The sequence below is a fragment of the Marmota marmota genome, unplaced genomic scaffold (genome assembly GCF_001458135.2).
Source record: "Marmota marmota marmota unplaced genomic scaffold, marMar, whole genome shotgun sequence".
Classification (NCBI taxonomy): domain Eukaryota; kingdom Metazoa; phylum Chordata; class Mammalia; order Rodentia; family Sciuridae; genus Marmota; species Marmota marmota.
This window is the reverse complement of record NW_025999982.1, coordinates 1,638,686-1,649,969: the sequence shown is the minus strand read 5'-3', so window position 1 is coordinate 1,649,969 and position 11,284 is coordinate 1,638,686. Positions and strand designations below refer to the sequence as shown.

Genomic DNA, 11,284 nt, shown 5'->3' with positions numbered 1-11,284 from the left:
TTTTTTTTTTTTTTTTTTTTTTTTTTTTAGTACCAGAGATTGAATCTAAGATCTTGCACATGTTAGGCAAGAGCTCTAACATTGAGCTACAACACCAGCCCTTCTTTATCTTGTTTTGAGACCGGTCTTGCTAAGTTGTCTGCACTGGCCACAAACTTGCCATCCTCCTGCCTCAGTCTCTGGAGTAGCTGGTATTGCAGGTGTGCATGCCCACATCCAGCCGATTCCTTACTTTTTACCTTTTGTGCACCTAAGATAGATTTTTGTTTCGTGGTTACCACCAGTCTGACAAGAAACATCACATAGTTATAACAGGCTCTTTTAAGCAACTTAGCTTTGGTTGCTAAAAATACCTACAAACCCCCAACACTCTACATTTTTACTCTTTCTTTCCCACATTTAAATTCTTGATGTCATTATTTACATCTTTTTTGCGAATGATTTTAAAACTTTCCTATGTTTTTGTGTTACTAATTATCTTTTCTTTCAGCTTGAAGAACTTCCTTTAGCATTAACTTGCAAATTGGCTCCAGTGGGGATGAACTCTCTCAACTTTTGTTTTTCTGGGCAAGTCTTCATCTCTCTTTCATTTCTTTTTTTTTTTTTAAATATATTTTTAGTTATTGATGGACCTTTTTCTCATTTATTTATTTATATATGGTGCTGAGAATCAGTGCCTCACACATGCTAGGCAAGCACTCTACCACTAAGTCACAACCCTTGCCCTCTCCTTTCTTTCTGAAGGACAGTTTTGCAGGGTAAAGTTTTCTTAGTTGGCAGTTTTTTTTTTTCCTTTAGCATTCAAATATAATATCTCATTTTCTCCTGGCCTGTATGGTTTCTGCTGATAAATCTACCATGTGTATATAAATTCCCTTATAAAAAATTCTTTAAAAAAAAAAAAATTCCCTTATACATGCTATTTGCTTCTTTTCTCTGGATGCTTTCAGGATCCTCTTTGTCTTTGAGTTTTGACAATTTGATTATAATACTCCTTGGTGTATCTTATTTAAATAGACTCTGGAGACCTTTGAACTTTCTATACTTTGATATTTTTATATTTCCTAAGGTTTGGAAATTTTTATTCTATAATCTATTTAAATAAACTTCCTACTCTTTTATCTTTTCTTCTTGTTAAAATTCTATGCTTATGTATTTGTTTTTTTTGATGTTGTTCCACAAATCCCACAACATTTCATAATTAATTTTCATCATTTTTTTCCTCCTTTATATTTTTTCAAATAAACTGTTTTCAAGTTCACAGATTCTTTCTTCTGCTTGATTAATTTGCTGGATTGTGCTTCTCATTTCATTTATTGTATTTTCAGCTCCAGGATTTGACTTTTGAAAATAATTTCAACTTCTTCATCAAATTTCTCATTTTAGTTATTTGTTTTCCCAATTCCATTGAATTATTTTTCATTTATTTTCTGGAAGTTTGAACTCTTTTAAAAGAATTCTTATTCTTAGTTCATATAGCTCCATTTGGGGGATTCAACAATGGTATTTGATGGTATGTGTCTCTTCACTTTCTCATTTTTTTTTTTTTTTGGTTGCCTTACACTGATGCCTTTTTATTTGAATAAGCCTTTGGGCAGGCTGGTCTGCAACTGGTCAGCAGGTGGGAGAGCCTGGCACCAGGGTCCATTGGGTTGGGTGAAAGAATGGACCCAGTAGTGTGGACAAGCTGATTGATTGAGTCTGCAAGAATGACCCTGGAACCTAAGTACCCCAGGATGAGGTTGGAACCTGAGTTCAATGGAGCCTGCCTGAAGCCTGAGTCTACATGAGCCATCTGGCATTGGACTGGGTTTGGAGCCTAAGTCTGAGGTGGTGGGTCTGGGTCCTAGGTCCATGGACTAACCTAGAGTTTAGATCTTCAAGGGTGGTCTTGAATCCTTAGTCTATGGAGTATGGCCTGTCACCAAGGTCTATTGGGATTTGCTAAACCAAGTCTGGACCTTAGGTCCTCTGAAACCTTGTACCACCACAGGGACTGATATCGCCATCTGTCCTAGCTGGCAACCTAATGCTGGATTCACAAAATCTGACTATTCCAATAACTTAAGTGACAGTTCTCCAACCTTAAGGGTCTGTGGAAAGAGAGAGAGCCACTAGAATTCTTTATTCTTATATAGGGGACACACAAGGGGAGTTTCCATGGAACATTCTATCCCCCAAATGGCAAAGGGGTAGGATTACCAAGGAACAGGTGAGCGTAACTCAACCCCAGTGAATGACGCCTACTCCTGGAGCCACGCCTTGTTATCTGAGCTGGGGTAATACCCAAGTTATTGCGACCTGGCTCTACTGTGCCAGACTGAATGCAATAATTGTGCATCAAGACTTAAAGTTGTCTGCATCTAGGGCAGCTTCCGACAGACTGGTGTTGACCCCCAGGGCTGGCTTGGTACTATGGCAGGCATGGAGCCTGGAGCCTAGGATTGCAGGTTCTGGCATGGAACTTGGGGCCCTGGGGACTGACTCGGCTCCTGTATTTGCTGGTGCTGCCCTGGAGGCGAGGCGCACAGGTCTAGCTCAGTGAGGGCTGACATAGGTTTTGGGGCCTTGGGAACCAGCTTGGGCTTAGATACACAGAATCCTGTGCTGAAACATGATGTGGTTCTTAGATCTACAGGGACGGGTTGAATGGGTGGGCCATGGGGAAAGCTTGGCATTGGATAGGCCTGGAGCCATTTTTTATGGGTGCCTACCTGTTGCTTGAGGCCAGGAATGCCAACCTGATGCTGGGGTGAACCTGAAGGGCTGACTTGGCACTGGGTGGATCCGGAAACTGTATCCACAGGGTCTGGACTGGAGGCTGGGCCTATGTTTACTGGCCCGATGACTGATCCTGCAGGGATTGGCCTGGTGCTCGGACCTTGAATATTGGGGCCACAGAGTCCAGCCTCATTCTGGGGCCTCCAGAGCCTGAATTCACCAGGCTGGCCTAGAATCTTGTGACTACATTAGCCTGTCTGGCATAAGGGTCAATCTTGTTGGCTTAGTCCACAGGTACTGGCCTGGAGTTTGGGGACACAGGGGTTGGCTTGGCATTAGATAATCATGAATCCTTTACCTGTAGGGTCAGGCCTAAATTCCTTGACCTTCAGAGCTATCCCAGTGCTGGAGGTGGTCCAGAGCAAGGCAGCAACAGAGACTGAGTTCACCAGGCTGACCAGGAGTCTGGGTCTTGGGAGCATGCCCAGCGCTGGGGGCAACCTAGTACTGGATGCTTACCCCACTCTCCTTCCTCCATGTAGGTATCTCTTTTCATGATGAGCTGTAATATAAAACTGATTCAATGCATCTTTTCTTAATTCTGTGCTACATCCAGTTGCTATATATATTTTTTTACCTGGTTTCCTTAGCTTTTTTGAAAGTATTTTCTTCCATGGGAGGTTGTTCTAATTGATGTTTTTGTCAGCCACGATGTACTAGAGAGTCTTATTCTGCCATCCTGCTGACTGGAACTCCCCATTGCTTTCTTGTATTCTATCCTTAAGAAACAATTTTGCAGTATTTTATTCTTTTGAGAATCCTCTCCATATTCCTTTCTTTCTTTTTGTGGCTTTTTCTTGGCTTACAGGTAATCATACTCTCCAGGCTGTTATCTATTCTATTTCTTCTCTGATAACCCCTTCGCTAACTCCTCTTAGGACATATACCTCAGAATGCTATCCACTTTTTCTTTATTTACACACTCTCTGTTGTCAATGTCAACTATTCCATAGGAAGTTTTCAGAACAGTCAAGGGACAGTGCTAAGTAAGTATAAGAAGCAATATAAGAAGCAATCTGCCTTGTTCTTTATGCCTTGTACTCCATGCTATGGAGACTATGTATTTCTTCTTATCTTAGCCCATTTCTCACTTACCTAAACTACTCTCAGTGATTCTACAGGTGACCAATTTTTGAACAGTATAGCACAACTTTATGAAAGTATTCTGCCCAGTGCCTAATGATGCAAAACTCTTCTATCTTGATTGGTTAACAGTCTGAGGAAGTTTCCAATCCCATGGAGGCCAAAAAGTTATCTCTACTCAATGATTTTTCCCCCCACTGAGTTTTGAGGCAAGTTCTATTCTAGAGAGGTTGATAATTTTACTGTCTCATTTACTGCCCTTCAGAATGAGCTCTGCATGGGCCCCCTGGGTGACAGCTCTGCTAGTGAATCTGATCAGGCTAAATTTCTCCATGACTCAAGACAGAGACTCTCCAGGTAAGTTCAGAGAAAGTCTTTCTGGGTGTGTGTGCTAGGATTGGCATGGGGGAGGGATGTCTTTCCTTATAGGTCCAGGTCACTGGATGGAGTGGAAGTGGCTTCTGGCGTCCAAGAGTGGAGTTCTTCCCATTGACAGAAAAGTGCTCTTTTCTTCTTTATCATGCACAATGTACCCTGGGAGAAGGACTTCCAGTTCCTAGACAAAGATTTGAGGGTAGGAAGAAGGGAAACATTTTGTCTTGTTAGATTTCTTATTATATCAATATCAGACACAGCAACTGTAAAAGCTGGAGACAGTCTGAGAATAGCTGCCATTCTTAAACCAAGAGTTTATTATTCTGACAATTATAATGATTTCTGTCTTTATCTAGTAGGGGTGTTTATAGACCAATGGTACTGGAAACAATTTCTTCAGTCACTTTTTTAGATCTTATTATATGGTCTCAGTTGTAGTAAGCAGTTTTGAGAAGTTGAATACATTAGTTATCCTTGTTCTCAGGTTACTGGGTACAGATAATTTGCCACTGTTATTTTTCTTGCTAAGAAGACAGGCTATGCAAACATGAAGTGATGTTAGACCATGAAAGCACATATTCATGAGCAGAAAACAGGATGTACAGTGCTAAGAACAGAATCCCCTTTAAATGTCAGAGTTTCATTAAAGACAAAAGAGGAACTGACTCTGGGGAAAAGTATCATGGTTCTCAGAGAATAGAAACTGCTCTGAGTTTATACTGTTCATTAAACAATACAATTAAAAATAATCGGTACAGATTTTAAATGATGATTAAAAATTCAGATGATTTTTCATATTCAGACTATAAAGGGTAACAGAGAAAAATATAAATGTGGAAAAATTGGAGGTTGGAACCTCACCTGAAATCAGCTGCTGAGTGAGAGATGAGCCTGGTTGGCCCAGGAAAATCATCCTTATGGCTCAGCTGAGGAGTTCCCGGAGGGCTCTCTGAACTTAGAAACAAAAGTAAATTTACAACTCAAGATCAACAGCAATTCTTCTTCAAGTCTCAAGTGTCATTTCTTCAGGAAGGTCTCACCTGACCTACCTGCATGATTAACCTCATTTGAATTTTCTTTTATTATTATTAAGTTCATAGGATTGAACTAAAAAATCTCAATGAGTCCTCCACAGCACTTTGTAGTCACTGGACAATAGGAAGACCCTGTTCTCCTCCCTTGTCTCCATTATTACTCTCTCCTCTCCAGAGATATTCATTCTTAGTGTGTCTGGTATGTCTTGAACACAAGGGTGGCTTTTAAAAATATGTAGTCTTATTTTTCTGCATATATTTAAAGTTTTTAAAATGTGTCTTTGTGCATTGGATCACATTGTTTCTTTTCTCCCTAAACACTATACTTTTGAGCATACTGATGTCAAAAGCCTCCTCTCAGATCTGTGTAGTCTGACATAATGTGGCAGGAATGGGACTTCCCAGAGGAGGAGGCTGTTTCATGGTCTCCCTCCTTTTTTCCCCCCTAGAAGATTTTGTGATTCAGGCAAAGGCTGACTGTTATTTCACCAATGGGACAGAGAAGGTGAAGTTTGTGGTCAGATTCATCTTCAACCTGGAGGAATACGCACGTTTTGACAGTGATCTCGGAGTGTTTGTGGCATTGACAGAGCTGGGGCAGCCTGATGCTGAGCAGTGGAACAATCGGCCTGATATACTGGAGAGGAGCAGAGCATCTGTGGATATGCTCTGTAGACACAACTACAATTTGGGGGCCCCCTTCACTGTGGGGAGAAAAGGTGAGGAGAAAGGTGGGTCTAGTGGGGTTCAGGAGTCTGCTCCATGAGAACCTGGCCACAGTGCTTCTTCCTTATGACAGGTAAATTTCTGCTTCAGGATAAATGAGTTACAGGTCAGAGAGTTTGTGAATATGTTCTGTCCCCAGCTAGATGTGAGTCACTCATTATCCTCACAGCTCAGGTCACTGTGATCTTGGTCCCAGACCTCCTAGGTTCTCAGGGTCTTTCAGGACTAGCATACTCTCAATAGAAGGGGTGATTGTAAGAGGACTTGATAAGATCTAAATACTCTTCAGGGGGCATTGAAATAACCTATTTCTTAGTCTTTGAGGGATGCAATATCTCCACACTTCTATTTTTCACTTGGGTGCTCTGGGATAGAGATTGGGGTAGTGATAGTCCCTAAAGAAGCTCCTGCTCTGGCTTGGCTGGTCTCATTTTTCTCTCCCTTCCTAGTGCAACCAGAGGTGACAGTGTACCCAGAGAAGACCCCATTCCTGCATCAGCACAACCTGCTGCTCTGCTCCGTGACAGGCTTCTATCCAGGGGACATAAAGATCAGGTGGTTCTGGAATGGACAGGAGGAGAGAGCTGGCGTTATGTCCACTGGTCTTATTAGGAACGGAGACTGGACCTTTCAGACCACGGTGATGCTGGAAGTGACTCCTTCACCTGGAGATGTTTACAGATGCCTTGTTGAGCACCCCAGTCTGCCCAGCCCTGTTTCTGTGGAGTGGAGTGAGTAGTTTCTTGTACTCTCTGGGCCTGACTCAGGATCAAACATTTATAGGCTCGGTGTCACTTCCCCATTCATCTTGGTCACAACACAATTCTTTCCCTTGATCTGGGAGGGTCACAAAAATCAGAGTCTTTGCTTTAGGATGGGAGAAAATAGGGCAGCTATTGATCTTCATGTCTTCCAAGAAATAAGGAGGTTTAATCATCTCATTATTTGCTTCCCCCTCTGGGAACTACTCTCCTTCATGAAATATAAGAATCAATAAAAGATGGGAGGCAACTCTGTAGTTGCAGACTTTGACCTCGGAGTGCCACTTCTAATATTTTTCTTCTCTAAATAGCATTGGTGTCCAGTACAGACTTTGGAATTTTAAGAAGGTGCATCAACTACTGGGTGCTACTCACTAACTTTAAACTTGTTTTCTGCAGGAGCTCAACATGAATATTCTTGGAAAAAGATACTCAGTGGAGTTGGAGCCTTCCTACTTGGGCTAACCGTCCTTCTGGTGGGGATCATCATCCACCTCAGGGCTCGCAAAGGTAATGAGCCTCTGAAACCTTGCCACCTGCCCTGTTTCTTCCCTGGTTTCTGACTTTCCCTACATCAAGATCTGAGGCAGGGAAGACTGTACTTCACAGGGGTCACTAGGATCCCTGAAGCCAGAAACAACCCTAGGGTGAGCAGACACAAGTTTTGACAGTGCAGGCCATTCCCCATTCCTCAGAATAATCAAATTTGGTCCCAAATGGATCATTTCACTGTCTCTTTCCAGGATCTGTGGAGACTCAGTCTGGTGATAAGGTAATATCTCTTACTCCTTGTCTCTGGGTGGCATCTTCAGACAGTGCATTGGCTAGAGGGAGTCAACGGGGTAAAGGAGGCAGAGGGTGGTCCCGGCTGGTAGTGTGTCTCCTGAGTTCCTGGAATGGGGGGTGGGGTTGCTTCATGAGACCTTCATCACTGTTTCCGCAGATCTCAAGAGCTATTCTACAGAAGCCATACTCAGGTCCTAATCAAAGCTTCTCTCCTGAAACCTGAAGTAGTGCTGTGGCTTAGGAAAGGACATTGGAGAGGTCTGGGAATGATTTTGTTCCATGATCCTTGGAATCCTGAATGGATTTTGGAGTTTTGTGCTGTGAGATCATGCATCCCCCAACTCTGTCCTTCCTCTCATTGTGTGCTTTATTAGTTCCCATTCCAAACACATGGTTCAGAAATTTCCAGAAGACCTAATTCTTTCCAGTCCCTAACTATGCTTTTCTATAGCCCAGCCCTAACCCCCACAATTCCTAAATCTATCTTTCAACTGCAGTCTCCACTGTCTTCAGAAGACAGATGCTCAGTCGCTGTTTCCATTTACTATTTTTTTTAAAAAACAATTATTGCAAAATAAAACAGAAATACAGATAACCACACAACATATATGATTTAATGGATTAAGGCAGAACCCCTATAGTCACCATTCAGGTCAAGAAACAGCACTTTTCCAGCCACTACAAAAGTTTTCATGTGCCTCAGGACAATCAAGTTCCTTTCTTCCCATTTATGATGCCCTCTTTCTTGTAGTTATTTATAGCCTATTCACCCAAGTGTGATTCTTGCACACCACACTTAGTTATCTTCTATGCCTAGACCTCAGGTTTCTCCTCCATCCCATTCTTTTCATTATGATTAATTCATGGAAAAGCTCCGGTTATTTGACCTGAAGTGTTTCCCACACTCTGGATTTTGTGCCTGTATAAACATGGTGCAGTTTAACATGCCCCTATGACTTCTGTATTTTTTACCAATTAGCATCTGGTGCAGAGGTGGAATTAGACTCTGGTTTGATCATTTTGGAAAGCCTGTTGGTGGCTGTGTAATCTTTTACCAAAAGACATGTAATTCTACTTGCATAAGAAGAGTTTTATGATGTTAGCAACCATTGATACTAATTGCCTAGTTCTGTTAATATATTTGGGATTGCAACATGGTGATTTTTCTAGTTTTGTAATCCCTTCTTTGTTTATTTACTGTATATTATTTGTTATTTTCACTGCATTATTTGCATTGTGGGTGCAAAAATCTATAGTGGGTAATACTGTTGGTGCCTTAGCTCAGTTGAAGGACTGATACCAAGCTCTATAGGTAAGTCTTGTATTTTTCACTGCCATGCACTTTCAGACAACAAATGCCAGTTTTGCTTAAGAATGGTCTTGATGAAGCAATAAAAATCATTCATTTTGCTAAATCTTAAACCTCAAGTATGTATTTTTTAAAGTCAGTTTGACAAAATAGGGAGATTTCCTGTTGCATACAGATGGAAAGGCAGTTGTATCATGCTTGAGTTGTGAGTGGAATTAGCCCCCCCTACCATTTAATGGATCATAATTTTTCCTTGAAAGAATAATTGAGAAACAGTGTGGTTATTTAGATTTGGGCATTTTGTATAAGTTTATTCAAAATCAAACAAATAGGCCTATTATCTGGAGGAAAATTTCATTGACAATAAAAATTATATTTTCAAGAGAAAATTAAAAAAATATAAAAAACTTGTTTGCCACATTTCTTCTTCTAAATATTTCCCTGATGTTATTGGTGGTGATTTGAGCATACATGGTTTTGAAAGCATTGTTTAATGAAATGTGTTAACATTTTAAAGATCTGCATAACTCCATGAACCAATAATTTCCAAATAATCAATGCATGATGTGGCAAAGTGGAAGGATACATGATCCATTCAAAGTATAAGATAGACCAATTAATTTTTAACCCAACAGAATATGATAAGTTCATTGATAAGTTTTCAGATTCTATTTTGTAACTAACCTGTAAAATTTTGCTGCTTGCTGAGTTTTAATGTTGTAGAAGAATATCCATAATATCTGAAAAGCTATTAAAATTTTTCCTCTTTCTAACTACATTTCAGAGCATAGCCAAATTTTCTTCATGTACTTCAACCAAAACAATGATTGTTACAGTTTGAACAGAGAAGAATACGTAGCCAAGTTATCATTACTAAGTCTCACAGAGGAGAGTTTAAAAATGTAAAACAATTTCTTATATTTCAGTGTTGTTCTGTGCTGGAAAATATAGCTATTTTCCACAAAATATGTTATTTATGTGACATGTAATGCATTTATTTCTGCTATTTAAAAAGACACACAAAACAAATATTAGTGTTGCTTGACATAACCCATATAAATGGAAGTCCATTTCTTCTTCTAAAAATTTTTAATCAACATAGAAATTTAACATATTTTATGGAGTGAGGTTTCAATGCATGTAGACATTATGTGATGTTTAAATCAGTGTAAGCATATATGCTTCCTGAAACATTTATTATTTCTTGGTGGTGAAAGCATTAAAATTCTTTCTGATAGTTTTTTTCAAACATATAGTACAATTATTATTTATAGTCACCCTACTGTGAAATAGAACACCAGATGATATTTTTCTTTTCTATAATTTAGTTCCCATTGATCAACATTTACCAATCTCTCCCCACCCCCTTATTCTCTGTAGCCTCTAGTAACCACTCTTGAGTCCTATGAAATTTGACATTTTTTAGGTTACACATGAGTGAGATCACATAGTACTTGTTTCACTTAACATAATGATCATCAGTTCTATGTGCTGTCAAAAATGACAGGATTTCATCTTTTTTTCTGGATAAATAGTATTTCCACTCTGTACCAGAGTTCTTTTAGCATTCTCAATTTTTAAGGGATTGTGATACCAAAAAGTTTGCGAATTACTGACATACTCATTGTGTTGTTTGGAACTCTTTATTTAGTAGGTTCTTCAAGAACTTGCCGAGAAGTGTATGAAACTCTCTGGTTGCAATTCTGGAGTTGTATATTTCTCCGTGTAATTCTGTGGTTTTTGTCTCATATGTTTCTGAGTGCTGTCTTCCTGTTGACTCTTTTATTCTCATGAAGGGTTCTTCTTTATCTCTAACGATACATTTTATTTTGAAATGTGTTTTCCTGATAGCACCGTGGCCACCCAGCCTGCTTAGGCTTACTGTTGGCATGGCGTATCTTTTCCCATGAATTGACTTTCACTTCAGTATTTATGCTCCAAATGCATATCTTGCCAATAGCACATCTCTGCCCCTCAACCTATCAGCCTTTTAATTGGCGGGGTGACTCATAAGGCTTACTGTGGCTGTTAACATCAAAGGTTTGGGGCCTACCCATTACTTTTCCTGTTTCTTGTTCTCTGGAACCTCCTTTTCTGCCCGATGACTTATCAAAAACCATAGAACAAGAAGAAAGGGAGGCAATGCCTTCAAGTCTCTGAGTAAAACACAGTCAATCCATTAGAGTGTACCTGTCTCATATGTGAGCTTTTGGGGGCACTTCACATCCAAATCAAACAAATAGTAATCTGTACTGTATGAAACGGTAAAGGAATTCTTTAGTTTGACAGCAAACAATACCAGTGGAAAACTCAGACTTCTAGAAAAAGTAAGAGCATCAGAACTGGCAAATGTCTGGCTCAATGTGAAAGACTATATTTCTTTCTCTCTCTCTGACCCCTTCTTCTTCTTCTTTTTTTTTTTTTTTTGT

The 11,284-nt window shown here is 40.0% G+C and overlaps 1 protein-coding gene across 3 annotated transcripts; it reads left to right on the top strand.

Annotated features, from left to right (window-relative positions):
- The first annotated feature begins 4,031 nt into the window (after positions 1–4,031).
- LOC107143774 (HLA class II histocompatibility antigen, DO beta chain-like) lies at positions 4,032–8,961 on the top strand. Of its 3 annotated transcripts, none has more exons than XM_015487513.2 (6): positions 4,032–4,221; positions 5,774–5,992; positions 6,449–6,730; positions 7,160–7,270; positions 7,504–7,532; positions 7,704–8,961. In XM_015487513.2, the coding sequence occupies exons 1-6, from the start codon at positions 4,131–4,133 to the stop codon at positions 7,767–7,769; spliced, it is 798 nt and encodes a 265-aa protein (XP_015342999.1). In that variant the 5' UTR covers positions 4,032–4,130; the 3' UTR covers positions 7,770–8,961. The 3 variants fall into 3 exon arrangements, with proteins under 3 accessions (XP_015342999.1, XP_048661049.1, XP_015342998.1); XM_048805092.1 differs by having other exon boundaries at positions 5,726–5,992; XM_015487512.2 differs by having other exon boundaries at positions 4,033–4,221; positions 5,723–5,992.
- Positions 8,962–11,284: the final 2,323 nt, after the last annotated feature.